The following is a 27,309-nucleotide window of genomic DNA, read 5'->3' as shown; positions in this document are numbered from 1 at the left end:
GTAATGCATCAGCAAATTTTGAGCGGATGATGGAAGAAATTTTATATAGGCTTTTATTTAAAGTTATAAACGTCAAAGAAACTCCTTGTAATCCTTACAGTATACATATCTGCGCGGGGGAGGGGTTCCGCCCCTCCCCCGCACCCCCTCTCCAAAAAATAACCCTAACCTAACCTAACCTAGCCTAACATATCTATTGAAATATGGTAAATTATACATTCTTATATTGTTTTTCATTTAGGTTAGGTTAGGGTTAGTTTTTCAGGGGAGGGGGTGCGGGGGGATGGGCGGAGCCCCTCCTCCCGCACATATATGTATACTTTTTTCTTTTACGAACTTTTCACATAATTACTTCTATATCCAACAAATCTGTTGCACTTATGTAACTTCTTTGCATAACTTTTTAATAAACAATGAGCAACGGCTAATATATAATATAACAATAGTAAGAAGATTAATAATGAATATCGAGCACGACGAAGCGCGCGAAACATATAAACGTACCAAAGACAGGTCTTTTCTGATTCCAGATCATCATTATAAAATCAACTACCACTGTTACTTCTCACGTCCAATGGAGTTATAAAAATTTTGGTAAGCGCCAATAGGCACTTATTTATTTTTTGACTTTTCACCTTGAAAATGATTTTGTCGCAAATTTTGAATGAAAATAGGTTGTGAGGAAAAGACGATTCTATACATATATATCTATATATAATATATATATACATATTTATATAAAATATATATATATATATATGATTGTGACGTAAGTGGACCTACAATGACATTGAAAAGGAAACGTCCAATGTATGTCTGTTTTCATAACAAAGTCGAGGTTCATACTCTATAAACACATATCTTCTATTACACATTATCTTACATACATACACACACTGCATGTGTGTATGTATGATACAAGATATGTATATGTATAATAAGTTAAATAAATATGTATAAAGTTTAAAGTCTTTATCATTGTTTTTCTCAGATGACATTATTTCTATAGTAAAAATGCATGAAACAAAATCTATATTTTGAAGAGACTTACAATTTTTACTTGAAACATTTTTTGAAATTTCCAATATTTGATAAAATAATTGACAAAAATGTTAATTTTTAATTTTTGTTAATAATTTTTTAATGAAGAACGAGCGACGGGAAAAGTTTATTTAGCTTTGACATCCTTAAGGGTCAAGGTTAACATCAAGGTCAACCGGAGGTCATTTCACGCGGGCTGTGTAAAGGTGAATATTTAACGCTGTTGTTTATTACATATAAAACTTGATTCATCACACAATCTTTGGAATAAGTCTAGATCTGGAATAAACATTTTTTTATCGTGAAACATTATTCCAAAAAATAAGCAAAATACATTCCTATAATTTGAAAAAAATAAGTTTTAATTGAGAATCAAAAATTTCTTTTATTACGAAAATATTCAAAAGATAAAAAAATATGTGAATTGAATAAATAAAAAATGTATAAAAGGAAGAAATAAATAAAATAAATAAAACAAGAAAATAAAAAAAAACAGAAAAATAAAAAAACAAAAAGTTTAAAAATTAAAAAAACAAAAAATGGGACTAAATTTTGCCATGTCTACGTCATTAGCTTTGGGTTTAGCTGAGAGCGAGAATAAAAATATTGCAGCCAAAAAGACCGATTTTCAAGGCAAATTTAGCATTTTTCAAATTTCGGTCCGCGATATTTGATCTGTCATATTGAATTTTGCAAAACTGACTGCAGATTTGTAATCAGCGACCCCAAAAACCTCTGTATACCAATTTTCAAGGAAATTAAAGCATTTTTTAAATTTTGGTTTGCCATATTGGATCCGCCATATTGAATTTTGTTAAACTGACTTCATATTCGTGATCAATGACCCAGAAACCTCTTAAGTACGAAAATTCTGAAAATTTGACTGCAACGAAAAATTTGTGCATCAAAGGCTTAAGATAAAGAAGAACTATGAATACGGGTAGTATCGTAGTAGTCGAACTTAGTATTTAAAGGAATCAGACATTTCATATTTAACGACCTAAAATATATACACATATTAAGAGATAAAGTAAAATTAATTATATATACAATTATTGATAGATAAAGAAAAGATACTTATCATCAATCGCTTGTTTACCTGAAGGTAAATCATCTCGAAGTTCAGTCATTATTAGTGTCATTTGTCTCGGCTGTAGATGCAATAACGACGTTCGATAAGTCACTTGACCTAAGTTAGCAGGAATCGAATCCGCCAAGCCATGAAATTTAAATTTAGTGCCCCAAATATTTGACGTTACTTCGACTAGTCTCGCATACTGTGAACAAATATTAGAAATCCCCATGCAGTATTGACATGAATAACGCTCGCTCCTTTAGAATACAAAAAGTTCGCACATTATATAATTTATCAAATCAAACGAAAAATAGTGATTAACCCATTAACGCCCAAAAATCCTAAAATATTAGCCTTACTTTGCAACTATATTTTATGTAGAGAAACATATTATATAAGGTTGGAATAGCATTTCCTTATGTTTTCGGGCTCGTTCTACAAGATTCCGACATCAGAATTCGTTAGGATTCACAATAAAATCCAAAATGGCGGAATTTTTGGAAAAAAGTCGTGAAAAATCGACAATTTTATTTTTTTTAAGCTTAATTTCGTATCAAAAACGTTACTTTGATACAGATACAAGTGTCACATCTTGTCTCAAAAATGTTGAACTTTCAAGATGCATTGGTGAAAATGTGAATTCAAGATGGCTGCTTCAAAATGGCGGTTTGAGCGAAAAAACTTAAAAAATAATGTATTTTTAGAATAACTTCGCAAAATCCTAGTATTTAGCATCAATTTAGTATCCAGGGTATTAATTTTAGGATATTTGCTGACAACTTCATATTAGAGAAATTCAAAATGGCGGATCCAAGATGGCGACTAAAAGGCACAAATAATCGTGAAAATTTCCAGATTTTCATGAATTTTCTTCTATTACTTTCATATTCATGAATTATTTTCGAGACGTACACACGCACATATACAGGGTGGGTAATTATAAACTTACAAACTTTATAAAAAACATAAAAAACATCGAGATAAGTACAATGGATGGGAAAAAATTGAAATCGATTACATAAAGTTTTGAAAAAAATTATTAAATAAATAAGCGAATAAATGCGCAGTGGTCGAACATCACGGGCCTGCTACACCACACAGCTTGGACCCGATTGACAAGTAACAACGGCGAACGCCGGTTCGCTGTTGTTGCCTGCTAATCCGGTCCAAGCCGTGCGGAGTAGCATGCCTGCGATGCCCACAACGCATGCCCACTGCGCGTTTATTCGCACATTTATTTAGCAATTTTTCTCAAAACTTTACGTAGTCGATTTCTATTTTTCCCGTCCGTTGTACTTATCTCGATGTTTCTTATGTTTTTCATAAAGTTTGTAAATTTATAATTACCCACCCTGTAAATGTGCGTGTGTATGTCTCTAAAATAATTCATGAATATGAAAATAATAGAAGAAAATTCATGAAAATCTGGAAATTTCCACAATTATTTGTTTTAGTCGCCATCTTGGATCCGCCATTTTAAATTTCTCTAATATGAATTAGTTGTCAGCAAATATCCTAAAATCAATACCCTGGATACTAAGTTGATGCTAAATACTAGGATTTTACGAAGTTATTCTAAAAATACATTATTTTTTAAGTTTTTTCGCTCAAACCGCCATTTTGAGGCAGCCATCTTGAATTCACATTTTCACCAATGCATATCTTGAAAGTTTAACATTTTTGAGACAAGATGTGACACTTGTATCTGTATCAAAGTAACGTTTTTGATACGAAATCAAGCTTAAAAAAATAAAATTGTCGATTTTTCACGACTTTTTTCCAAAAATTCCGCCATATTGAATTTTATTATGAATCTAAACGTATTCTGATGCCGGAATCTTGTAGAACGAGCCCGAAAACATAAGAAAATGCTATTCCAACCTTATATAATATGTTTCTCTACATAAAATACAGTTGCAAAGAAAGGCTAATATTTTAGGATTTTTGGGCGTTAATGGGTTAAAATAACATATTCGAAATATATTCGCGCTTTGAATAATAAAGGACTAATACTTTAAATATCAGAAATAGTTCATAATATGATTAATAATTCAATTTTTTTTTCAGTTTTTAGTTATAGGAGCCTTAGAACTTGTTGAATGATAACTTTTATTTTTCCGAGATACACAGTGTGTTCCAAAAGTCCCGAAACTTTTTTATTACCGACAGTACATATCGCACCATTGTCGTATCGATAGTGAACTATGTAGAAGCCTTGTTTATATATATCTGTACAGCGCAAAAATTCGCTCGACAAAACCGATTGTGTGTTTTTTACCCTCGTCACAAAATGTCGATCGAGAAAAGAACGAACATTAAATTTTATATAAAGTTGAGGAATACGTTTACCCAAATGTTGGAATTATTGCGGGAGGTTTATGGGGACGAAGCCCCATCGAAAACAAATGTGCACGTGTAGTTCGACCGGTTGAAGAAAAGACGTGAATCGCTGGAGAGCGACGAGCGCAGCGGGAAACCACCAACGAGCTGAATTGATGAAAAAGTGGAGAAAATTCGGGAGCTACTCAAGGGAGATCGCTGTCTGACCGTCAAATTGATAGAGGATGCCACTGGGATCAGTAAGTCTCAAGTACATCGCATTGTAACTGAGGATTTGAAGATGCGATAGATCTGTGCGCACTTTGTTTCGCACACGTTAACAGACGATCAAAAACAAGCTCGCATTCTTCATGTTCGAGACGTCATTTCGACCGCTCGGAAAGATCCAAACTTCTTGAAAACTATCATCACTGGTGATAAAACATTGCGTTTACAATACAAGTCACAAACTAAACGCCAGAGCTCGGAATGGAAGATTTTGAAACCAATACCAAAAAAAGTGCACATGCAAAAATCAAGAGTAAAGACAACGCTCATCACTTTTTTCGATTACAACGGGTTGATATATCGAGAGTTTGTCCCACCAGGCCAGACAGTCACCGGGGAATATTACTTAGACGTTATAAAGCATTTGATAAAAAGAATCAATCGGGTTCGTCTACAATACCGAGAACAAGGCATGGTCGCTTTTCCATGACAATGCGCTGGTTCACAAGTGCATCGCTGTGCACAATTTTTTAGCCTCAAAATCGGTCCAGGTCATTGACCAACCACCTTATTCTTTAGATCTGACACTGTGCGGCTATTTCCTAAACTCAAATTACAGCTGGAAGGGCAGTTTTTCGACAATATCTCTACCACTCAGAGAGTTTCGGCAGAAGAGTACCAGAAATGTTTGTCAAAGATTTCAGACCGATGCAATGCATGCGTTTCATCGGAAGGGATATATTTTGAATAATATTTAATAAAAGTTTCACTTTCTAGCAAACAAAGTGAGTTTCATTAAAAGTTCCAGAACTTTTGGGACACACTTTGTGTATGTAAGACGTAAGAGATTACATTACCTCTGGTAAGGTATCCGTGTACGTAAGATCATCTGTTTCGTCATTCAACTTCTCCTCTTTTTTCCTCCTATTTTTCTTTCTGTTTCGTGGCGAGCCACACAAGTCCGCGGTATCCCTCTCAGTGTCCGAGCCATCACTGAACGACGGACACTGCGACGTATCATCAAGCACTTGTAGTGTCTCCTGACTCTGCGGGTCGAATATTACAAATTCAGGCCTAATCTTGCTAATTCGTCTGCCCTTCAAAAGTGGCACAAGGCCGCCTAAATATTCTAGATAGAGTGTATAACACGGCATAGGTTCTATGGCATGTCTCAGCATCGTACAATGTAACCGGCTGCCTCCCGGCGGTGGCCTTGATACAAATCGACGCAACTCTTTCGGTTCTGGCACTGAATATCTGAAAAATATACGGAAGAATATCCAATTTTCTTCCCGGAATTTCTTTCGCAGTGAAACAAAGTTTTTCGTAATAATTTTTAAAACCTCTGTTTACCGTATTGTACTAGCGAAGAGAGCAGCCACTGAAGCTTTTAATCTTGGTGGTAACGGAAGTTGTTGCACATTGGACTCCCGCGCGAGGGCTGCTCTCACTGCTAATCTCGATAATAGTTGAAGCGAACCGACCCTTCTGCAAAAAACAATGTCTATTTTGTCACAATGATATATTATTTCGTTAGATCAACACAGAACAATACAAATATGCAAAAAATTAAAATTGTCTCACATATTCATTATTTATTAGTTCTTTAGATTCTTTAGATTAGATAATAAGTTACATCAATTAATTCGTATGAACATTGATGCTTTAATAATTTAATTTAAAAGAAACAGGAAAGTATAAACAACAAAGGCAGTCTCTTCCGTCTAAATTTTTTACTTTTCCACAAAAATGTTCTTTTAAAATTTGTTTCTCTCTCACCTTATGAAATCCCTATTGAATCATTTATTTCCTTATTCTAATCGTATTGCTTCTCTTATCGATCGATTTTCTTTATTCAATTTTCTTTATTTTCTATATTTTCTTTATTCAATTTTCTTTATTTTTTTTCTTCATTTTTTTCTTTGTTTCGATTATGGATTAGAAATTTTACAGAAATATCAGCTGCTTATTATCGTGAAATTATACAGAATGTTTAGTATAATAATTCACACGATTTTTCAAATATTTCTTTTTTCGCGATCTGGCTTGCCTGACGAAATATTTCCTATCGTCGATTAAAATGGATCACCTTGTATACTTTTTTAACCCATTAAGGCCCATCCTTAGACCAGTAGAGATATGAAAAAAGTAACTATTGGGTTTCTAGCATGGGCACTGACTGATGCTTCAAATTAGTTGAAAAAAAATTTTTTTAAACAAATTGTAAACAAATGAAGCAAAATTAATTTTTTTTATTTGTTTACAACAATTTATTTGTCATTTTTTAACAAGAAATGAAGCGAAAAATCGAAAATGTAACACATGTTTCTTTAGTGATTTTTCCCGTAAAATCGATCGCCGTGGTTAGTTTCTTGGAAAAAATAATTTTTCTTAATTTGTTTATAACATTTTGTTTAAAAAAATTTTTTTTCAACCAATTTGAAGCACCAATAACTATTGCTAGGGCTTATGCCAGAAACCCAATAGTTACTTTTTTCATATCTCTACTGGTCTAAGGATGGGGCCTTAATGGTCTTAATGGGTTAAAAAGTATATAGGGTATCCATTTTAATCGACGATCAGAAATATTTCGTCAGGCAAGCCAGATCGTGAAAAATGTTTCAAATAAAAGCTGTAGGAGTCAATAGGAGACACACACTGATGGCTTTAACTTTGACCTTGAGGTCAATTTTCAAGGTTATCTGAAGGTCAACTTTGATTTTTCAAATAGGAATCATTATTTTTGACTCCAGAAATGAAAAGAGCGGAAAATTTTACGTTCATATAGGTAAATTATGATAGGAGTCCCTGACATGACATTTAAAGGTTATTTTAAAGCCAAATACGTATTTTTTATCAATACCTTCAAAAAACTTGTAACGTAAAGGTGGTACTAAAAAATGTCGTCAACAAAAGTTGTACAAGTAAAGGAGGTCGTCCACTGATGACCTTAACTTCAATTTTCAGATCAAATTTCAAAGTCTGTGATTTTTTCAAGTGAAAACCTCCAATTTTGACACCAGAAATGGCAAGTGTGGAAATTTATTTAATTCTGATACATTATTCTGATACATTATTTTCCTGGTACATTGAAATAGTAATAGAAAATTGCAGAAAAGTTTTTTCAAATAATGGCTGATTATCCTCTGAATGAAATTGTTGATATGATTCAGATTTTAGGAGAATGTGGTGAAAATCACGTAGCAGCTGCAAGACTTTACGCACGACGTTATCCAAACAGATGTCATCCCAATAATACCACGATACGAAATCTTACTGCAAGGGCTCGTAATGGACATTTAGTTCGTGAACGTCCTTGTCATGATTACGGTGTTGTGCACGTTCTTATAGTACTTGCAATTATCCATTTAAATCCTTACATCAGCAGTCGCTAAATACAAAGGCAAACAGGTATACTTTGAACAACGGTATTGAGAATTTTAAGGACAAGGCAGTATTACGCTTATCATATCACACTCACGCAAGCGTTAACACCGAATGGTAACACGGGAAGAAAATGAAGGTTTACAAATTTTTGCCGAATGTAGCGCCATCTATCAGGAATCGAAAAAAAAGTTTAGACAAAATTTACGTGTATTTGGACGTAGAATCCGAATCTGTGATAAAAAGTAAAGATTCCCATTTAAGATATCAAAGTTATCCTCCGCCCCACCCCCAAGGGGGGCCTAAGGCAGCAAAGAATTTTGCGGGATAGAATTGCCCCCTCGAAAATGTTTAGAGTTTATTTGGAACATTTTTTTCGTACAATACTTATTTTTCCGGATATTTTGCAGTCGCAAGTTAAAAAACTCACCTTGTATTGATAGAAGGGTTAAAGAAGGAAAAAGATAGAAAGGTATCGTACTGATTAGGCAATTTTTGGCAATCCTTTGGTACATGTATTAAAATGTACCAAACTGTACCAGGATGTTTTCGCGTATTTGATAGAGGCATAGTTTACCGTTTTGATATAACTTTGGTTGATACCATGTTATACTCTGTTCGAGAGCAGGATAGTTTTCCAAAGTCTCTAGTACCAGAGAGAAATCTGAGAGCGGCCACTGGGCCGGTTACGCCCAGTGGGCTAGAACGCTTTTTCTGCGTTCCTGAAAAAATGTGTGCACACTACATCCGTCCTGATGGTAACGACAAAGCGTACACTGTTCTTGCTCACTTTACTTCCTTATAAGAGATAGTAAGTTAGATAAGCACAGACGATCAATCGCTCTCCGTCTTTGTCGCACCAACAATGAGCGGACCGCGCGGCAGGAATAGGCACGAGGCGTGTCAGCGACAGATCTTATCGTTAAGCTAGAATCTTTCCCATCTTACCCCTTCGCCTTTTTATCTTTCATGCACTGCCTGCGATTCGGGAAGAAATATTTCGAGACCGCGCGGACAAGTTCTAACAATGACACAAAATGACGCCAATGGGGATGGCCATATTTATAATTTTTATATTCAATTTTATAATTTTCATATTCAGTTATGAATATACACATATATATGCGTTATAAATGTTAATATGTAATAATTATTATATTTGAGTTATTATTAATATTAAATAATTTTATTAACACTAATAATTTAAATGATGTCAATAATTTGAGATACTCATCTTCTCGCAAAAAAATTGACATCCATCTGATTTCGAAAAGATTTCTTTGAGATTTTTACGAGTTAGCGTGCAAAATTATACAATGAATTGTTAAGTGTTTGCAGGAGAAAAGTGAATAGTTTAATACTTTAATCTGATGTTGTTCTGTCTTTGATGTTTTAATGTAAAAAGTATATGTTTTCAATAGAACGTCCTACTCATAATGCACGAATAATTCAAAATTATCTCCAAGATATCTTTACAAATCATATTAATCATATACATATAAATCAGCACAATGGTCAGCTCGTTTCTCAGATTTATCTCTGATGAATTTCTTTTTATGGGAATATCTTACAAACTCTTGTGTATCAAACATGAATTAATAATGTTCAAGATCTTTGAGAAAAAATAATTACAGCTTGCGCGATTTTGGATTCAAATAACTACTATATATAGTAATTTGTTAAATAAAGCAGGACTTTATATTGCAGAAAGAAGCAAGCAATTTAAACATTTGCTTCCACGGGTTAGAGTTTTTTTTATTATTTTTATATTGTTATTAATAGAAGTAATTTTCTAATAGTGCGTTAAATTCATCTTAGCTTTCCATAATATTATATAAAAAAGATTGCATGATTGCTATTTAAGAAATTCAAAGTGACTTTGATATTTTTATAAAGAAAATTTCTTTCTAAACTGTATAAAGCAAATGAACATACATTTTAAAACCTCTTCTTTAAATCATCAGAAGTGTATAAAATATTGTGCATACCATTACGCTGAATACTTTGTATAATCGACGAAAGTCGAGGTACATGAAGGTAAGAAATTACCTGGAAACCCACGCTGCATGAACACGCGTCCCGGTCGCTACAAAGAGTCGCCTATCGTTATGTCCCCACGTTAATGCCGATACTGGGGACTACAAAAACCATGCGGAGAATCATAAAATAAATTATTCAATTATAACGAATTAGGAGTAAATAATAGCTTTTTCTGACATACTTGCGTATACGGAATCGTTGTCGTATATACGAGGGTACCATTAACCGAATAGAATTTCAAGAGATTCGTGTATTCTTGTAAATTATTCTGAAGAATGTCGGTCTCCTTTGTGCCGGCAATGGCCAACAGTTTTCTAGAGTTGCTCCACTCGGCGTACAAGGGCGTCTTTAGCTTGCTGTGTATCGTGATCGGCGATACGTCGTCAAATGAGCGCAGCATGACAATGTTTCCATCAACAAGACAAACGGCCAACACGTAACCTCGATCATCTGTGCTTCCACACATATATAAATGTATTAGCATGTCTCAATAGTTCGCCTCAAGTTCGGGGCATGGATATTCCATACTTTCCTTAAAAGAGCTACGATTAATACCTTTCTGAGACCGGTCGCTTGTCATATCGTCGTCTCCTTCCTCCATCGTAAATTTTTCGGCACTCCAAGCCATCGATGTAACGCCAGCCCCCAGTTGTATTTCTGATACCATAGCTCCGTGAACGTCCATCACAATTAGCTGTCCCGCAGTCGTCCCAAAATAGACCTTTGTTAACAAGCAACGTTAAAAATGAATAAAATTTTATTAATGTATCCATTCTTGATATATCTGCATTATGGAGACATCAAATCTTTAATTAACCGAAGACATCCTCATTGACGATAAAAGAATAAATTTTCAATATTTTATGACTCTATGTTAAGTTTAGTTTAATATCGCTTCCGATTTCTGACGCGTTCCAATCTAGTCGATTTTACCAACAATAAACCAACAGTAAACTTTTACATTAAAAGACCCATCTTCTATGACCTTGATTTTCACATATATTAGGTGTACAAATAAATAATCCAAAATTTTTTAAGCGTCTAAGAAATTAAATTTCAAATAATCAAAATTTCCCGCTCTTTTACGGTTATGTAGTGTTGACATGTAGCTATTAAAAATTAGATTTAGTATGGCAGAAGGCACAACATAACGTTAAAAATTATTTAGTTCAGTACAGTGAAAAATGGCAACAGATAAGGTGCATATCCGACACTGTATTCTTTACGAATTCCAACAAGGAAAAAATGCTACAAGAGCATGTGAATTGATTTGTTCCTTTCTCGGTTAAGGTGTTGTATCGTACGATATGTGTGCATTTTGATTTAGACGGTTTAAAAGCGGCAATTTCAGTTTGAGCGACAAAGAACATCCCGGACGCCTTCGAAAGTGCGGCAACAATGATGTGGAGCAACTGCTTCCTGCGAACTAAACACAAACACAAAAAGAACAGTTAATAGTAACGCAACAAACTATTTTCAAACGCTTACACGAAATGGGGAAGATTCAGAAAGAGGGAAAATAAGTTCTGCATGAGTCCACTGAAACCAGTAAAAATCAACGAGTGACAATGTATCCTTCTCTTCTTAATAAGCAGCGTAGAAAGTCTTTCTTGTGGAAAATTGTTACGGACGATGAGAAGTGGATATTCTATGACAATCCGAAACGCAGAAAGTCATGGATAAATCCCGGCGAGCCATCAACATCGGTCGCAAAGCCAAAACACTTCGGAAAGAAAATTCTGCTTTGCATTTGGTAGGATATAGAAGGGCATAACTTACTATGAACTATTAAAAACGAATGAAACAATTACTGCGGACGGCTACTAACACCAATAAATCCGTTTGAATGAAGAATTAGAACGAAAACACCCGTATAGTGGCACAGGAGAACATCATAATTTGACCTGTTGAACACGAATCTGAAGTCAAAAGTGGGGGTTGCTGAGGTTATTTTATCTTTAGAGCAAAAAACCGGTGAAAAAAACGAAAAAACACTTTTTTGATGTAACTGCGATGCATCATCAGAAGTAGCCGGCCGATTAAAAGAGACAGGTTTATTCTCAAGCATTTCAACTTGCTGAACACGAATCTGAAGTCAAAAGTGAGGGTTATTGCGATTATTTTGTCTTCAAAACCAGAAAAACTGTCAAAAACATATTTTTCTTTTCACATTTTTTTAACTGTCATATATCATCAAAAGTAGTCGGCCGATTGAAAAAAACAAGTTTATTCTAAAATATTTAAATACGAATCTGAAGTTAAAAATGAGGGTTATCGTGGTTATTTTGCCTTCAGAACCACAAAAACTGTTGAAAACACACGATTTCTGATGTAAGTGCTATGTATCATTAGAAGGAGTCGGCCGATTGAAAGAGACAGGTTTATTCTTGAGAATTTTGACTTGTGAAATAAAAATGGGACTTATTACGGTTATTTTGCATCTATAACTTATATTGGTTTGCGCCTTCGTTCACGTTTGTCTTCAAATGACTTGTGTAAGGGATTTCTATGTCGTTTCTGTCCTTTTGTCCGGGTTTTTCTCTTCAGCATCCAGCAAAAATCAGCCATTATATTAATGTCCCATCTTCCTTGATATCGACGCTCTATTTCTTTCATATCCTGATGGAATCTTTCACCTTGTTCTTCACTACAATCTCCAAGATTTTCTGTAAAGCTGTCGAGATGAAAATCAAGAAACTGTAGTTTCAAATTCATTAGACAACCTAATTTTTGAAAGTTCTCTATCATATTTTCTATTATTCTTTTGTAGTCTTCATCTTTATTATTCCCCAAAAATTTTGTTGCGACATTTTTAAAACTAAGCCATGCTACCTTTTCCTGCTCATTCATAGTAGTAACGAAATTTTCATCCCTAAACAATTTGCGAATTTGCGGGCCATCAAAAATACCATCCTTTAATTTGGCTTTAGATACATTACTTGTCCTAAATATTCGAAACATTTGCCCTTTGTTGAGAGCTTTGACGAATTGTTTCATCAAACCAAGTTTGATATGAAGAGGAGGAAGGAGAATTTTAGAAGGCTCTATTAGTGGCTGATGTACAATGTTCCCTGAACCAGGTTCGAGTGATGATCTTGCTGGCCACTGTTTTTTTATGTAGTGATTCTTTCTATCTATATCGAACATACACAGATAACATGGGTACATAGTAAAGCCCGATTATTGTCCTAGTATCATGGACAAAATTTTCAGATCTCCGCAAATTTGCCATCTATGTTCTTGATATTTGATTTTATTCAAGACCATTTCAATGTTACAATATTCTTCCTTAAGCACAGTTAAATGTGCTATCGGTAAAGAAGCATACTTGTTTATATTGTGGAGTAACACTGCCTTTAGGCTTCGTTTGGAAGAGTCAATAAATAACCTCCATTCATTACATTTGTATATATTAGGCTTTAATTCATCAATCAGTCCTTTAACATTCGAGCGATAAACTAAATTGGAATCTTGCGTGAAATATTTTCGAAAATCTTTTTCTCGCTCTCGATAAAATGAAGCTTTAGTGTTCGTCACTAACAAACTTTTCTTCTTCATTTCTGAGGCCATGTAAACACTCAAGCGGAACTCAATGATCTATTTAGAAAAGTTGGACTAGCCAAAGATACAGCTGAACTCATGGCCTCAGAACCGAGTTTTTAATAATTGATTTGAAGAACGGGTAATGGCAAGTAAAATTCCGAGAAGAGGATAAGGAAAAGATAGCTTTTTCTTTGGGGAGTTAGGTTGTGGCAATTTACTGTCATGCCATTTGGATTATACAATGCTCCGACGACCTTTGAGCGAATGATGGAAAAGATTTTACATGGACTTTTATTTAAGATTTGTCTTGTTTATTTAGATGATGTAATTGTTTTCAGTCCGACGTTTCAAGGAATCATGGAGAATCTTTGTGAGGTATTTTCAAGGTTAAGGAAAGTCAATTTGAAGATTAACCTTAAAAATATATTTTGTTTAGCAAAAGTGTAACTTTCTTCGGTCATATAATTTCTGAGAAGAGAATAATGACGGATCCACAAAAGATCTCTGTAATGGCGAAATGGTCTGTCCCCATGATCAAGAAGCAAGTTTGGAGTTTTCTTGGTTTCTGCTCTTATTATCGAAGATTTGTTAAAGGATTCTCGTTGATTGCAAAACCCTTGTATACATTGACAGAGAATTTAATTAAGTTTTCATGGACTGAGCAATGTTAACAAACTTTTGAAAATCTTAAATGAGCATTGATTACTCCTCCAATTCTTTCCTTTCCTTTGGAAAATATGGAATTTATCCTCGACATCGATAATTCAGGCCATGGGATCGGTGCTGTTTTATCGCAAGTTCAATATGGAACTGAAAAAGTTCTAGCTTACTACCTGGTATAGCCGAGTGCTAAGTAAAGCAGAGCGAAATTATTGTGTAACGCGGAGAAAATTATTAGCAATTGTAGATTCTTTGAAATTTTTCCATCATTATCTTTATGGACAGAAATTTATAATTGGAACAGATCACCAATTCCTAAAATGGCTGCTGTTATTTAAAAACTTGAAAAGGCAACTTGCTCGATGGATTGAAAAGGTATAACAATACGATTTTAAGATTGAATATCGAAAAGAAAGCGCGAACAAGAATGCCGATGGACTTTCTCGTTGACCTTGTAAAGAGAACCCTTGTAGTTATTGTATAAGAGTGGAGTCAAGAGAGACTATGAATAGTAAAGAGATATTGGGACGAATAATTTTTGGGGAGAGTAATTCTATTGACTGGAGGAAAGAACAATTGGAAGATTTATTTCTTTTATTTTGCTTGGAAAGGAGCAGCAACAACGACCGCTTTAGCAAACTACTTCTCCAAAAATTTTACGAAAATTTACTGGTCCTATTGGGATTTATTGATTTTGAGGGATGGAGTCCTTTATAAGAAATGGGAGAGTCCTAATCTTAAATCGCATATTCTTCAGGTTATCGTTCCTCAGAATAGGATTAAGGAAGTTTTAAGGGAGGCTTATGATTCTCCATCCGGTGAACATTTTGAAGTCAACAAAACCTTAGATAAGATTCGGAAAAGATTTTATTGGGCGACCTGCAAAAAGGATGTCGACAATTGGTGTAAGTCATGCAAAATTTGTGTTGCGAAAAAGGGCCCTGCTGATAAAGGAAAGCCTCCTTTGCAGATTTATAATGTTGGATTACCGCTGGAGAGGCTCTAGATGGACATTCTTAGGCCTCTTCCAACTACTTTTTCGGGAAATAAGTACTTGTTGGTAATTGCAGATTGTTTTTCCAAATGGGTTGAAGCCTTTCCTGTTAAGAATGTAAGAGCTTCTACTGTGGCGGATGTATTTGTGAAGCAATTTATTTCCAGACATGGAGCCTTTGGAGCTCCGCACAAATCAGGGCAGAAGTTTTGAATCCCGATTATTGCAGGAGGTTTCAAGGTTAATGGGAATTGGGAAGACACGCACTTCCGCGTTACATCCGCAGTCTGATGGCCAAATGGAGAGACAACATTTTACTATTGTCAATTATTTGTCTTAATTTATTTCTAAAAATCAGAGGGATTGGGATCAGTGAATTCCGATGTTTCTTCTCGCGTATCGATCTTCACAACATGAGTCCACCGGAATTTTGCTAGCTGAGGTATATTTAGGTCGAGAACTCAGGTTGCCGTTTGATTTATTGTGCGGAATTCCTCCTTCTGAGACAGAGATGACAAATAATTATTGCCATCAACTTCAAGAGAAATTAGATTCAATTCATGAAGTCGCTAAGCAAAATTTGTTTAAAAAATCTATGTCTTTCAAATTTCGTTACGATCAGGGCGCTAAGAAGTGTCATTTTGCTGAGGGAAGTAAAGTTTGGTTTTATAATCTCCGTCGTAAAGTGGGAAGAGCGCCAAAACTATAATCACATTGGGAAGGTTTTAAAGTCGTTAAGAAATTAAGTGACGTGGTATATTGTATTCAGAAATCGAAAAAATATAAGAAGAAAATAGTTCATTCTGATAGATTAGCTTCCTTTCACAAACGAGCGATTTAACATTTTTTTTTAAGTCTGAGCCCGATATCAGGCAATATTTGAAAGATGAAGATTCATTAATTCTCTTTGTTTTTCAGAAACAACGTTTTTCACTTTGCTTTTCCCAGATTCGTTGTCCAGCTTGATGAAATTTTATCTATCTTCAACAGACTAAGAAGACTACCTTACTCACGGTTTTTGATCGTGGTTTTCCCGTGAGTCTTTCGGAAAAAAAGGGCGAATGCCAAGGTAGGAACTCAGGAAGTTCTCACTGAGAATGGATGAGTTCATGGAAATTCCCCCCCCCCTTGTTTGAAGACCGATGTCAAGAAGAAGGCGAGGTTCGACAAAAAACTTCGGTCACTCCTAGGAACGTCTTGGAAACTGATCACCTCCTGGAGGACGTATTTGAAGCGGACGCACTTCTTAATCGGGAATAGAAATTTATGGAGTCCGCAAAACTTGCAGCAGCAGCTCAGGACAGGACAAGGTCCATGAAGTTCCTTGGATTAAGAAGAGGACAACTTCCATGAATTGTCGGGACGACAATTTCAGAGAGAAGAGGAGTAATGTATCCGAGCCACCGTATGTGTGGCAACGTCGGCTGTTCGCGGGCTTGAACCGGCGGCATCGATTGAGAAATTGACAGGCGATCAGCTGGGCAACGAGGGAATAAATAACAAAAAGAAACAGAGGAGGTCGAGCACGAGCCGTCGACACAGGCTGACGTGCAGCGTTCAGAGTCGGCTCTATCTTTACAATTTACGCGCGGGAGAGTTCATGGCTGTAAGGTTTCGCTGTATATAAAACTTTTCGTCTCCAACCCAATATAAAGTTATTTCTTTCCGCGCGGCGGAGTTTGTCTCGCGTTTGCACAACAATATTCAATTTTCAACAATCTGTGGAAAACGACTTCCGCGATTTCATCGTCACTCGCTCTTCAGGCTTTTTCGCTGTTGATATGAATAAGCTACCGTTAAGATGGCAGAATTGTGTCGATAGTTTAAGCGCATACTTTGATTAATTTTACTATTTCTGGTTTGAGATGTAATGAACCAAACTTTTGTTTCGAAATCGAACATTTCATACTTAATGACCTAATATATTATATTATCTAATATATTACCGCGAAATAAATGAATTTCTACGAATCAGCAAGAAGAAAAGTCGAAAATAATCTAAATCGTGAAATGCCAAATTTATGTGTCGATGGTTGGTTGACGATTATGTTCCACTATATCTAAAAGTGTTTTCAAACCTGTTGGTCATCTGGAGTCCATATGCCACAAGTTATCGTTGCTTTATCGTTGAGCATCGACGACCAATACCTCTGACCAGCTACACTGCCCACCAAGACAAAACCATCCTGCAGAAAATAATACATTCTTTGTTACGTCATTCTAGATCGGTGTTTTTCAACCTTTTTTATCTCATAGCACACATGAACCTATAATTAAACTTCCGCGGCATACCTAAATTATAATGATTAGAAAAAAAATATAAAAAATTACTTTTTTGATTTATTTATTAACACAAACAAAATGCATGTTATAATTTGTAATAAAAAGATAATAATTAAAATTCTTAAACATTTTCGCAGCACATCTTAAATCTTCTCACGGCACATCAGTGTACCGCGGCACATCGGTTGAAAATCACTGTTCTAGATGATTCTTCGGAGAAACACGTGGAACATTTATTATTTAGTGAAGTTGTAAATAAAATGCGTTTAAAGCGCAACACGACCAAAGTGCATTTTTAACTGAACAACGATATCAATAAAAAATATATATTTATTCATTATGACCAATTTATTAAAAGAAAGCAGAGACTTTTTCGCCTCTTTATAATATTTGAATGTTGTTATTCGTGTCAAAAAATCATTGTTGTCACTTTGTAAAACTAATGCTTACTCTGTAACATATGAGCGCCATGCGTCCGTCGTGGGACCAAGAAAAGTGTGTAACAGGAGTACTCCTATCATTGATTAATTCTATACTCCATCGTCCTTCGTATTTGATCCAGACGAAGATTACACCGGAACTGTCGCACGTGGCCAACTTCTGGTAAGGTTCATTCCATTTTACGAGTATCACCTGCGATCATATAATAAATGTTACGTGGTAGAACTGAAAATCGCTAATTATGGCTAAAGTATTTTTTAATGTAGATGTAATCTATGATAATAATGCAGATGTAAATATCATATTTGAATATTGTGTATTGAGGAATTGTACGAATTTTTGGAGTTTTTTATGCCATGTTGACAAGTTTATCCCAATTTGACAAAATAATACTTTCTTTTAAGATTTGTGTAGGATCAATGACATAGTTAGGATATTTGGAAAGAATATGGTTTCAAGCGTGAAAAGGACATAGTTTCAAGGGGGAAACTTTTACTTAAAAAATTTGATATTTTTTATTAAAAAGATTGTTAAAGTGTTTAATAGAGGGAAACTTTGTAGAACCAGTTTCTAGTATTTTTCCGTCTATTGTTGGATTTAATTGGATAGAATTTGATTGTGAATATATCATTTATGATTGTCCGTATATTATATGATTTAATGTATTCTATAAGTTAGATCAGAAGAGAGACGAGAGAAAAATTAAAATAGAATTGAAAAAGTTTCTAAGAAAGGAGGAAAAGTTAAAAAAAGTTGATTTTGGCTAGCCAAAAACTTGCAATTATTGATTATTTTAGGCAAATCACACCTCCGTACGGTTCCTTATAAGTAATTCTTATAACGGTGCATAGAAAGAGCAACTTTAAATGATAAAAATAAAGTCATTGTTGTATACAGCACTAGTCGTATAGAAGCACGCTCAGCGAGAGCGCGCTGCGCCTGACGCCGCGTTTCTGATTTCAGCGGTTCTGATTTCAGCGTATGGCGACCGTTTGCTCTTCTATAGTAACATTATAGTATATTCTCATTGAGTACTCAATGAAAAATTACTTTTGTTCTTGAAATTGCATATCAACCAGTGTGAAGCAAGTCAATAAACGACACTTTGCCTTATCTGTCTCTTAATTCTTCAGATTACTTTTATATATTATAGATTCATGATATTCCGTGCACGGTCTTTTTTCAAGTGATTAGAGCAACGTTTGGGCATAATAAATATTTTTCTGAGGAAATGGATATGGCGGAAGTGGATATGTTATTTTAATATACCTCTGAAATTGAGTTACTGACCAATAGTTATAAAAGGAATTGACTACAAGAACTAGATATCGCTATAAATGTTATATGTTGAAAATATCAAACTTTGACACTTTTTGGTGATATTTTAACAAATATATAATCATGTGTGAGTAAAAATAGTAATATGAATCAATTGCAACTGTCAGAATTAAAATTATAAACGAGTATATAATATATAAAAGTATTAGGTCATTAAGTATGAAATGTCCGATTTCGAATCAAAAGTTTGGTTTATTATATCTCAAACCAGAAATAGTAAAATTAATCAAAGTATGCGCCTAAACTATTGATACGGTTCTACTATCTTAACAGTAGCTTATTCATGTCAGCAGCGAAGAAACCTGAAGAAGAGCGAGTGACAATGAAATCGCGGAAGGTGTTTTCCACAGCTTGTTGAGAATTGAATATTTTTTTCTTGCAAGAAGTGGTCCAATGCCTGGAAGAAATGGTAGTCAGTTGGTGCAAGGTCTGGTGAATATGGTGACAGAGAGTTTCAAAGTCTAGCTGCTGTAATTTGAGCAACGTTGTTTATGCGGCATGGGGTCGAGCGTTGTCTTGCAAGAGGATTGGTCTGTCTCTATTGACCAATCTCGGCTGGTTAATCGCAAGCATCCTCATCATTTCGTCCAGTTGGTTACAGTGGACATCCGCTGTAATCGATTGACCAGGTTTCATGAAGCTGTAGTGGACAATACCAATGCTGGATCACCAAACAGACACCATTAGCTTTCTTTTGTGAATATTCGGTTTCGGACTGTGTTTCAGCACTTCATCTGTATCCAACCATTGTGCCGAACACTTGCGATTGTCGAAAAGAATCTATTTTTTATCACACGTAATAATACAATATAAAAATGGTTTGCCTTTATGTCGTGATAATAAAGAAAGGCAAGCTTCGAGACGATTTCTCTTCTGACGCTCGTTTAATTCATGCAGAACCTATCTATCCAGCTTTTTTATCTTGCCGATTTGTTTTAAGTGATCCAATATCGCTGGAATAGTAACGTTAAACCGTACTTTTAATTCACACGTAGTTTGAGATATATCCGCTTCCATTACAGCTTTCAGCTCATCATTATCTACCTTGGTCTCGGGTCGCCCACGTGACTCATTTTCAAGATTAAAATCGCCAGAACAAAACTTCTCAAACCATCGATGTACTGTGCGCTCATTAGCCACATCTTTATCAAACACTTCGTTGATATTTCGAGTTGTCTGCGCTGCATTGGTTCCACGATGAAACTCATATTCGAAAATAACACGAATTTTTAGCTTATCCATGGTTACGCAAAGATTGCTGTAGACATTTCGAACAAAGACATTTCGAAAGATAATCACAAACTAAAACATGCGTTTGAAAGAGTGATGATGTACCTTCACAAGAAAAAAAAACCAAGAACTATAACGGTGAAGTGTCAGAGATATCGACTGTCGAACTTAGTACTTAAGGAAATTGGACATTTCATATTTAACGACCTAATAATTCTGAAGAATTAAGCGATAGATAAGAAAGTGTCGTATTGACTTGCTTCACACTCGGTGATATACAATTTCAAGAACAAAAGAAATGTTTCATTGAGAACTCAATGAGAATGTATAGTGTTATTATACATTATACGAAAAAACAATCCGCCATATGCCGATGACCAGAGACGCGGCGTCAGGCGCAGCACGCTCTTACTGAGTGTGCTTCCGTGCGTTTACTTGTACCGTACGCAGCAATGACTTTATTTTTATAATTTAAAGTTGCTCTTTCTATGCACCGTTATAGGAATTACTTATAAGGAACCGCACGGAGATATGACTCGCCTAAAATAATCAGTAATTGCAAGTTTTTGGCTAGTGGCACTTTTTACTATATTCAGGCCATTCTTGCAATGTTCCTATCACTGGTCGGATAAATGATTGTTATTTCCTGTCATCTGAGGACCCAAACAATGATTTTTCAAGGTCTCCAATCACTTTTCCCTTGGGGCCAAAATCGACACTTTTTTAACATCTTCCTTTGGGAGATACAGATTTTCATATAAGAAATATGTTCTTTTACAAGTAGAAGTCCATTTTTTTCCTTATTTTTTGTAAGATGTGCAAAGTCTTCATTACTTACGACTAGGACTAGCATTTAAAGCAAACTTAACAAATTAAAATGTACGCTCCAATAAAACGGATAAAAAAAAGGACAAGATAGACAATGTTAAAGAAACACCAAAACAAAATAATGTTTGCGGAACAAACCATACTATAAAAAAAAGACCAAAACAAAACTAAGACAGAATAACGTTTGAAGAATAATTTATATCATAAAAATAAACAAAAGTCTCAAAAATACCAATCACTTTCTTTTACCTTGTACCACAAGTAGAAGAAGTTGTATATAAAATTGGTAGAATATCAACGAAATATAATATAAAAACCAGGTACAAACCTCCAACAAAAATAGAATATTTTCTTAATAATCTAAAGAACAATATATCTCCACTAAACGTATTAGAAATTTATAAAATTCATTGTATTGCATGCGTACATAAACAAATACACACACACGTATACATGTGATAATTATACAAGGTATCCGATAATTTGCTACCAACCCGAAGTGTGAAGGTAGATTAGGTTAAGACAAACCAAAAAATCCCATATCGTTTTGCGAGATTCGTAATAATTATCGAGTTATTAATGACAGAAATTTGAGGAGTGAGCACACGTCGACATGGATGATTGGAGAAACGTTGCATCTGCTCAGGTCACAGCGCGGCCCAATTGATCTTGCAACTGTTGCGGTGCGCGGCGAGAGAAAGAACAACGCACTGCAATTCGTTGTTTTATCTCGTTGTACTTACATTTCGCCGTATGCCACCAACAATTGGTCGACTAGGCCACGCTAACCCAAGAGGCTGCGACCTTTCTCCAATCATCTATCTCGCGTGCTCATTCGTCAGATTTCTGTAATTAATAACTCAATAATTATTGCGAATCTCGCAAAACGGTATGGGACTTTTATATTTGTCTTGACAGCTATGTTGATAGCTAATTATCGGACATCCTGTATAATCTATGTAGGAGAACCTAGAAAAATGGTTAACTCATATAAAGAAACATCAAATTACACATCAGTCAGGCTGAAATATTTAACACAATTTATATTAATAGAACATCACATAGAAACAAGACACTTAACTTTATTTATCTACCCTTACGGAAAAAACTAATATTGAGTATCTACACTCAATTATTCGAATTTCTCAAATATTAGTGTATATACTGAAATTTGAATATACTATATAACTACATTTGAGAGTAAATTCGAATAATTGAGTGTAGATACTCAATATTTGAGTATTTTTTCTGTAAGAGTATCTATTTATCTAATACTATTTATTTATCTATACTATTTATCTAATATTATTATCTATATTATTTATCTAATACTATTTCTTTATCTAATACTTAATTTTAGCCAAAACGATACTTCCTTCTCTCGAAAATGTAAAAAATATCTAATTTACAAATATTTAAATAATCTAAACAGACAACGATATGCAATTCCATTTAACATGGAAATTTATACTTCCAGTTTTAAAAAATACAGTACATACTTCTACTATACATCCTTTTCACTTTCTCTCACCAGTTATCTAACATGCACTTAGTTTTTGAAACGTATATACAGGGTGGGGAAATAACTATTAGGACCTTAAATAACTTCGAATCTATAAGGCCTAGAGGAAGATTTGTGTAACCAAAATTGCACGGTACGAAGGGGGCTATCATATAGCGTTAATAATTTTTGTCCAGGTGGAAGTGCTTCGGAGATACCAAGGTCATCTTTATTTTTTTAAATGATATGTCCGATATGTTCTTTTTCCATAATATAATAGAGGAGCTCGAAACAAGTTCAGAACTCACGACACAAGATCATTGAACAAGATTTAAAGTAAAGAAAAATCGATAAAAATACATCTTTGTTATTGAATGAAATTTACGTTTACAAAAGATGTTCAAACGGATATATTGTGCATAATTGACTGATTTTCTTTTTATTTTAATCTTATTTCAATCCATTTTCATGTCTAGTTTATCCTGAGAACTTGTTCAGATGTCTTTCAGCAGTGAAAATAGATACTCACGTATTATCACTTCAATGAAAACAAACACTCTTTGAAGGACATCTTAATAAGTTCACCGTAGTAATAAAAGTAAACATGACAAAATTAGTATCGACAAATCAGTCAATCGTGCAAGATGTATCCTTTTGGAGAACAAGTTGACATGATTTTTATTTATGGTGAATGTCAACAAAATTCAGTACGAGCAAGAATTTTGTATTCTGAACGATATCCTAATCGTATTCTGCTTTCGTGTTAAACATTTAAAAATGTGTGCCATAAGCTTAGACAAACTGGTAGTTTAAATACTCGTAAAAATGAACGTGAAAAAAGAGTAACTCATGAAGGGAATGAAGTTGGTGTCCTTGCAATGATTGGTCAAAATCCTCATGTTAGTTCGCGACAAATTGAACGAGAATCTGATGTCAGTAAGAGGAGCGTACTCCGCATTTTGCACCGTCACATATTTCATCTATATCATCTTAGCCTTCACCAAGGATTGCATGGGATGGACTTTGTGAATTGTGTTAGATTTTGTCAATGGGCTCAACATCAGATTCGAAACAATGACTCATTTTTCGATACTGTGTTATTCACTGATGAGGCAACATTTACTAATCACGGGAACGTTAATTTGCATAACATGCATATCTGGGCAGTGTAAAATCCTCATTGGCTACGGCAGGTCGAATATCAGAGGCAATGGTCTTTAAATGTGGTGTGATATCATAGGTAACAAAATTGTTGGTCTTTATTTTATTGACGGACATCTAAATGGCAATAGCTACGCTAATTTTCTAGAACATACAATAGGTCCTTTATTAGAAGATTTGCCTTTAATTACGCGACGAACAATCATGGTACCAGCACGATGGATGCCCAGCTCATTTTTCATTGGTTGCGAGAAATAAACTCAATGAAAAATTTATAAATCGCTGGATTGGACGTGGGGGTCGTCTAGTGTGGCCAGCTCGTTCGTCAGACTTGACACCGCTGGATTTCTTTTTATGGAGAACCCTAAAGGACATGGTCTACAAAGAAGAACCAACTACACTTCAAGACATGCAACAACGGATTATTACAGCCTGAACATCAATAACTTCTGACGTTATTAAAAGAGCAAGCCAATCAATGATCGGAAGAATCTAGTCTTGCATCGATAATGATGGCCATCACTTCGAACATCTTTTGTAAACGTAAATTTCATTCAATAATAAAAATGTATTTTTATCGATTTTTCTTTACTTTAAATCTTGTTCAATGATCTTGTGTCGTGAGTTCTGAACTTGTTTCAAGCTCCTCTATTATATTATGGAAAAAGAACATATCGGACCCATTTAAAAAAATGAAGATGACCTTGGTATCTCCGAAGCGCCTCCACCTGAACAAAAATTATTATCGCTATATGATAGCCCTCTTCGTGCCGTGCAATTTTGGTTACACAAATCTTCCTTTGGGTCTTATAGATTCGAAGATATTTAAGGTCCTAATAGTTATTGCCCCACCCTATATAACAAGAGAAATCTCATAGAGAATTAACAGTTCCGAGTATTCTTCTCTCCGAAGAAATAAACTGGAATGTTCATAAAATAACGGAAATAAATTCAAGATGGATGTGGCAAATATATACAGATTGAGACATCTAAAACAAGACCTTATTATATAAAAATTGCATGATTTCAAGGGGAACATCACGATAATATATGTATTTTTTGTAAATGAAGACATTTTTGGAAATTTAAAAGTCAATTTTAATTTTATGTATGGAACTAGCCTAATTGTTTTATATTAATAGATTGCTTCTAATATTCTACATAAATAGTTATAAAGACAGTCAAAAATGGAATAGTTTACGAAATATTTTATATTTGAATTTAACATATTTTGTAATAATATACAAAATATCTCGTAAAACATTTAGTTTTTAATGATCTTATCTCAATATTTTTATGCATAGAAGAATGAAACTAATTGATTGATGTAAAGAAAACGTATAATTGTTCTTAAAAGAAAAAAGATACTTTTGCATATTATATTTCTTTTACCTTGTTGTTTTAGATATACGCATATCTTTTTTTTACCTTATCTTTTAGCTTATTACTTTAGATACGCAGTCTTATTGCAAATGTTCAAAATAATGATCTTGAGTATTAATGCATGCTATAAAGCGATTAAGTATAGAAAATATTGTGTGTGAAAATTCTCAGATAGCCAAACCTCTAACCCAGATAATCAAACAAATTCTGAGCAGAATCTACTATAAATTTTGGTACTAAAAAGGCAACAAAACCAACATAGGATCTATTCCATCAAATTATGTTATTAAACTGCAGCTAGAAATGTGACAGAGCCTGCTAATAGATAATGCGAACAAATTTCCGGCAAAAACCACACAGACCTTGTAGTAGTTTAACGACAGATTAACAGCAGAAATCGAGCAGATCTTCCTGCATGCAGTTTGGTGGCAAGAACTATGCAGTTTCTGTCGTCAATCTATCATCATATCATATCAACAGGCTCTGTCGCCAAAACATGAGTTGAATGTGGACACAAATGGCTATGATTTTGGTATAAGATACTGATCAAATTTATTCTTAGTCAATTTTATTTACTGAGTTATTTGTATCTATATGCTATAGAACATACATGCTATAGAACCAACAAATTTTAAATGTTCTTCATGTATTATGATTATGGGTATGTAAACAAACATTTAATTGCATTACACTGAATACTATTTACGTAAATAATATTAGTCTAACATTTACCACTGACTAAAATATAAGTTCGTAAATTTATTTAAAATTTCATAATGCATTACATAAAAGCGGAAAAAATTAATATAATATTCATTCATGGTGAATGTCACCGAGTTATGAGAGAGGCAATTAGCTTGTACAGGGTGTCCGGGATCTTTTGAGAACGAATTGTGAAAATTAATCAGATCAAACTGCAAAGAAGAGCCTGGTACCATTTTACAAAAATCACAATAGTTATTAATGATTGAAAATGATCATCTAGAAGCTCTTTTAATTGATAACTTGAAACTTTGCATACTTATTTGCAAAATGATAAAGGACTTTTTTGTTCAGAATGACCTAATCTACAATTATATGACAGCTATTGTGCCTAGCGACAAGTTCAAGATTCTAGGTTTAAAGTTTGATATACTCATATCTATCGCTATAAACAAATTATCATTACAAACAACTATTATCATTACAAATTACATGGGCAAGTTAATCTTCGAGATATGCACTATTAATCAGTTGAAAATCCATGGTGGTTAAGAGAGATAAATCATTAAAAATCTTGGTCTGTAAATGTTTAGTGTAGAATCATCAATAATCAAAAAATTGGCCCATATTTTATTGATGGAATATCAATCGGAATAGCCGCATATAAACAATTTATAATATAAATTTTATCAAAATTATTAGTAGATTTTATTAAACATACGAGAATTTATGTGGTCACCAAGGTATCATCGAGATAGATGTCCTATTCATTCTATATGAACAATTACATTCGAATGAACAATTTCTTAATAGAACACTTAAAAATCGTTGGTTGGCCGTTCAATAATACACAAATGGCCTCCGCAATCATCGGACTTAATACCCTTGAATTTTTATTTGTGAAACAAATTAAAACAAGAAATATATTGCAAATTAGCAACATCTAAGGAAGATATGAGAAAAAAGTATATAAGAAGATATTCTACAATAGATACAAATAAAATTCGAAACGCAATATTTTCCATACCTTTGCTTTATAGCATGCATTGATGCTCAAGATCATTATTTTGAACACTTGCAATAGGACTGCGTCTAAAACAATAAAGTAAAGAAAATGTATGTAATATGCAAAATATCTTCTTTTAAGAAAAATTATAC

General features: G+C 34.2%; 3 protein-coding genes across 6 annotated transcripts in view; 1 reads left to right on the top strand and 2 right to left on the bottom strand.

The window, feature by feature from the left end:
• The window catches only part of LOC105184020 (mitoferrin-2), an 82,779-nt gene extending 81,429 nt beyond the window's left edge, over positions 1-1,350 (top strand). Inside the window, exons 6-7 of the mRNA XM_011142546.3 lie at positions 531-594; positions 1,150-1,350. Coding sequence (XP_011140848.1) covers positions 531-586 — 56 coding nt within the window. The 3' untranslated portion in view covers positions 587-594; positions 1,150-1,350. The remainder of the gene's footprint in view (positions 1-530; positions 595-1,149) is intronic.
• Positions 1-27,309, bottom strand: part of Tusp (WD40 superfamily protein Tusp) — an 86,005-nt gene that overhangs the window by 38,865 nt on the left and 19,831 nt on the right. For 3 of the 4 annotated variants that reach the window (XM_011142543.3, XM_025305880.1, XM_025305881.1), the window contains 8 exons: positions 18,018-18,200; positions 17,363-17,470; positions 10,643-10,808; positions 10,269-10,537; positions 10,097-10,185; positions 6,017-6,151; positions 5,521-5,920; positions 2,141-2,318 (listed from right to left, as the gene is read on the bottom strand). In XM_011142543.3, the coding sequence (XP_011140845.1) occupies positions 2,141-2,318; positions 5,521-5,920; positions 6,017-6,151; positions 10,097-10,185; positions 10,269-10,537; positions 10,643-10,808; positions 17,363-17,470; positions 18,018-18,200 (1,528 nt within the window). Of the gene's footprint in view, positions 1-2,140; positions 2,319-5,520; positions 5,921-6,016; positions 6,152-10,096; positions 10,186-10,268; positions 10,538-10,642; positions 10,809-17,362; positions 17,471-18,017; positions 18,201-27,178; positions 27,244-27,309 lie in introns of all 4 variants that reach the window. The other variant, XM_019841837.2, reaches the window with a different exon arrangement.
• Positions 12,358-17,356, bottom strand: LOC109503938 (uncharacterized). The gene has a single exon (XM_019841838.2). The coding sequence runs from the start codon at positions 13,253-13,255 to the stop codon at positions 12,536-12,538; it is 720 nt and encodes a 239-aa protein (XP_019697397.1). The 5' UTR covers positions 13,256-17,356; the 3' UTR covers positions 12,358-12,535.

Source organism: Harpegnathos saltator, unplaced genomic scaffold, assembly GCF_003227715.2.
Source record: "Harpegnathos saltator strain DR-91 unplaced genomic scaffold, Hsal_v8.6 scaffold720, whole genome shotgun sequence".
Classification (NCBI taxonomy): Eukaryota; Metazoa; Arthropoda; class Insecta; order Hymenoptera; family Formicidae; genus Harpegnathos; species Harpegnathos saltator.
The sequence above is the reverse complement of the archived record's forward strand: the minus strand, read 5'-3'. Positions and strand labels throughout refer to the sequence as shown.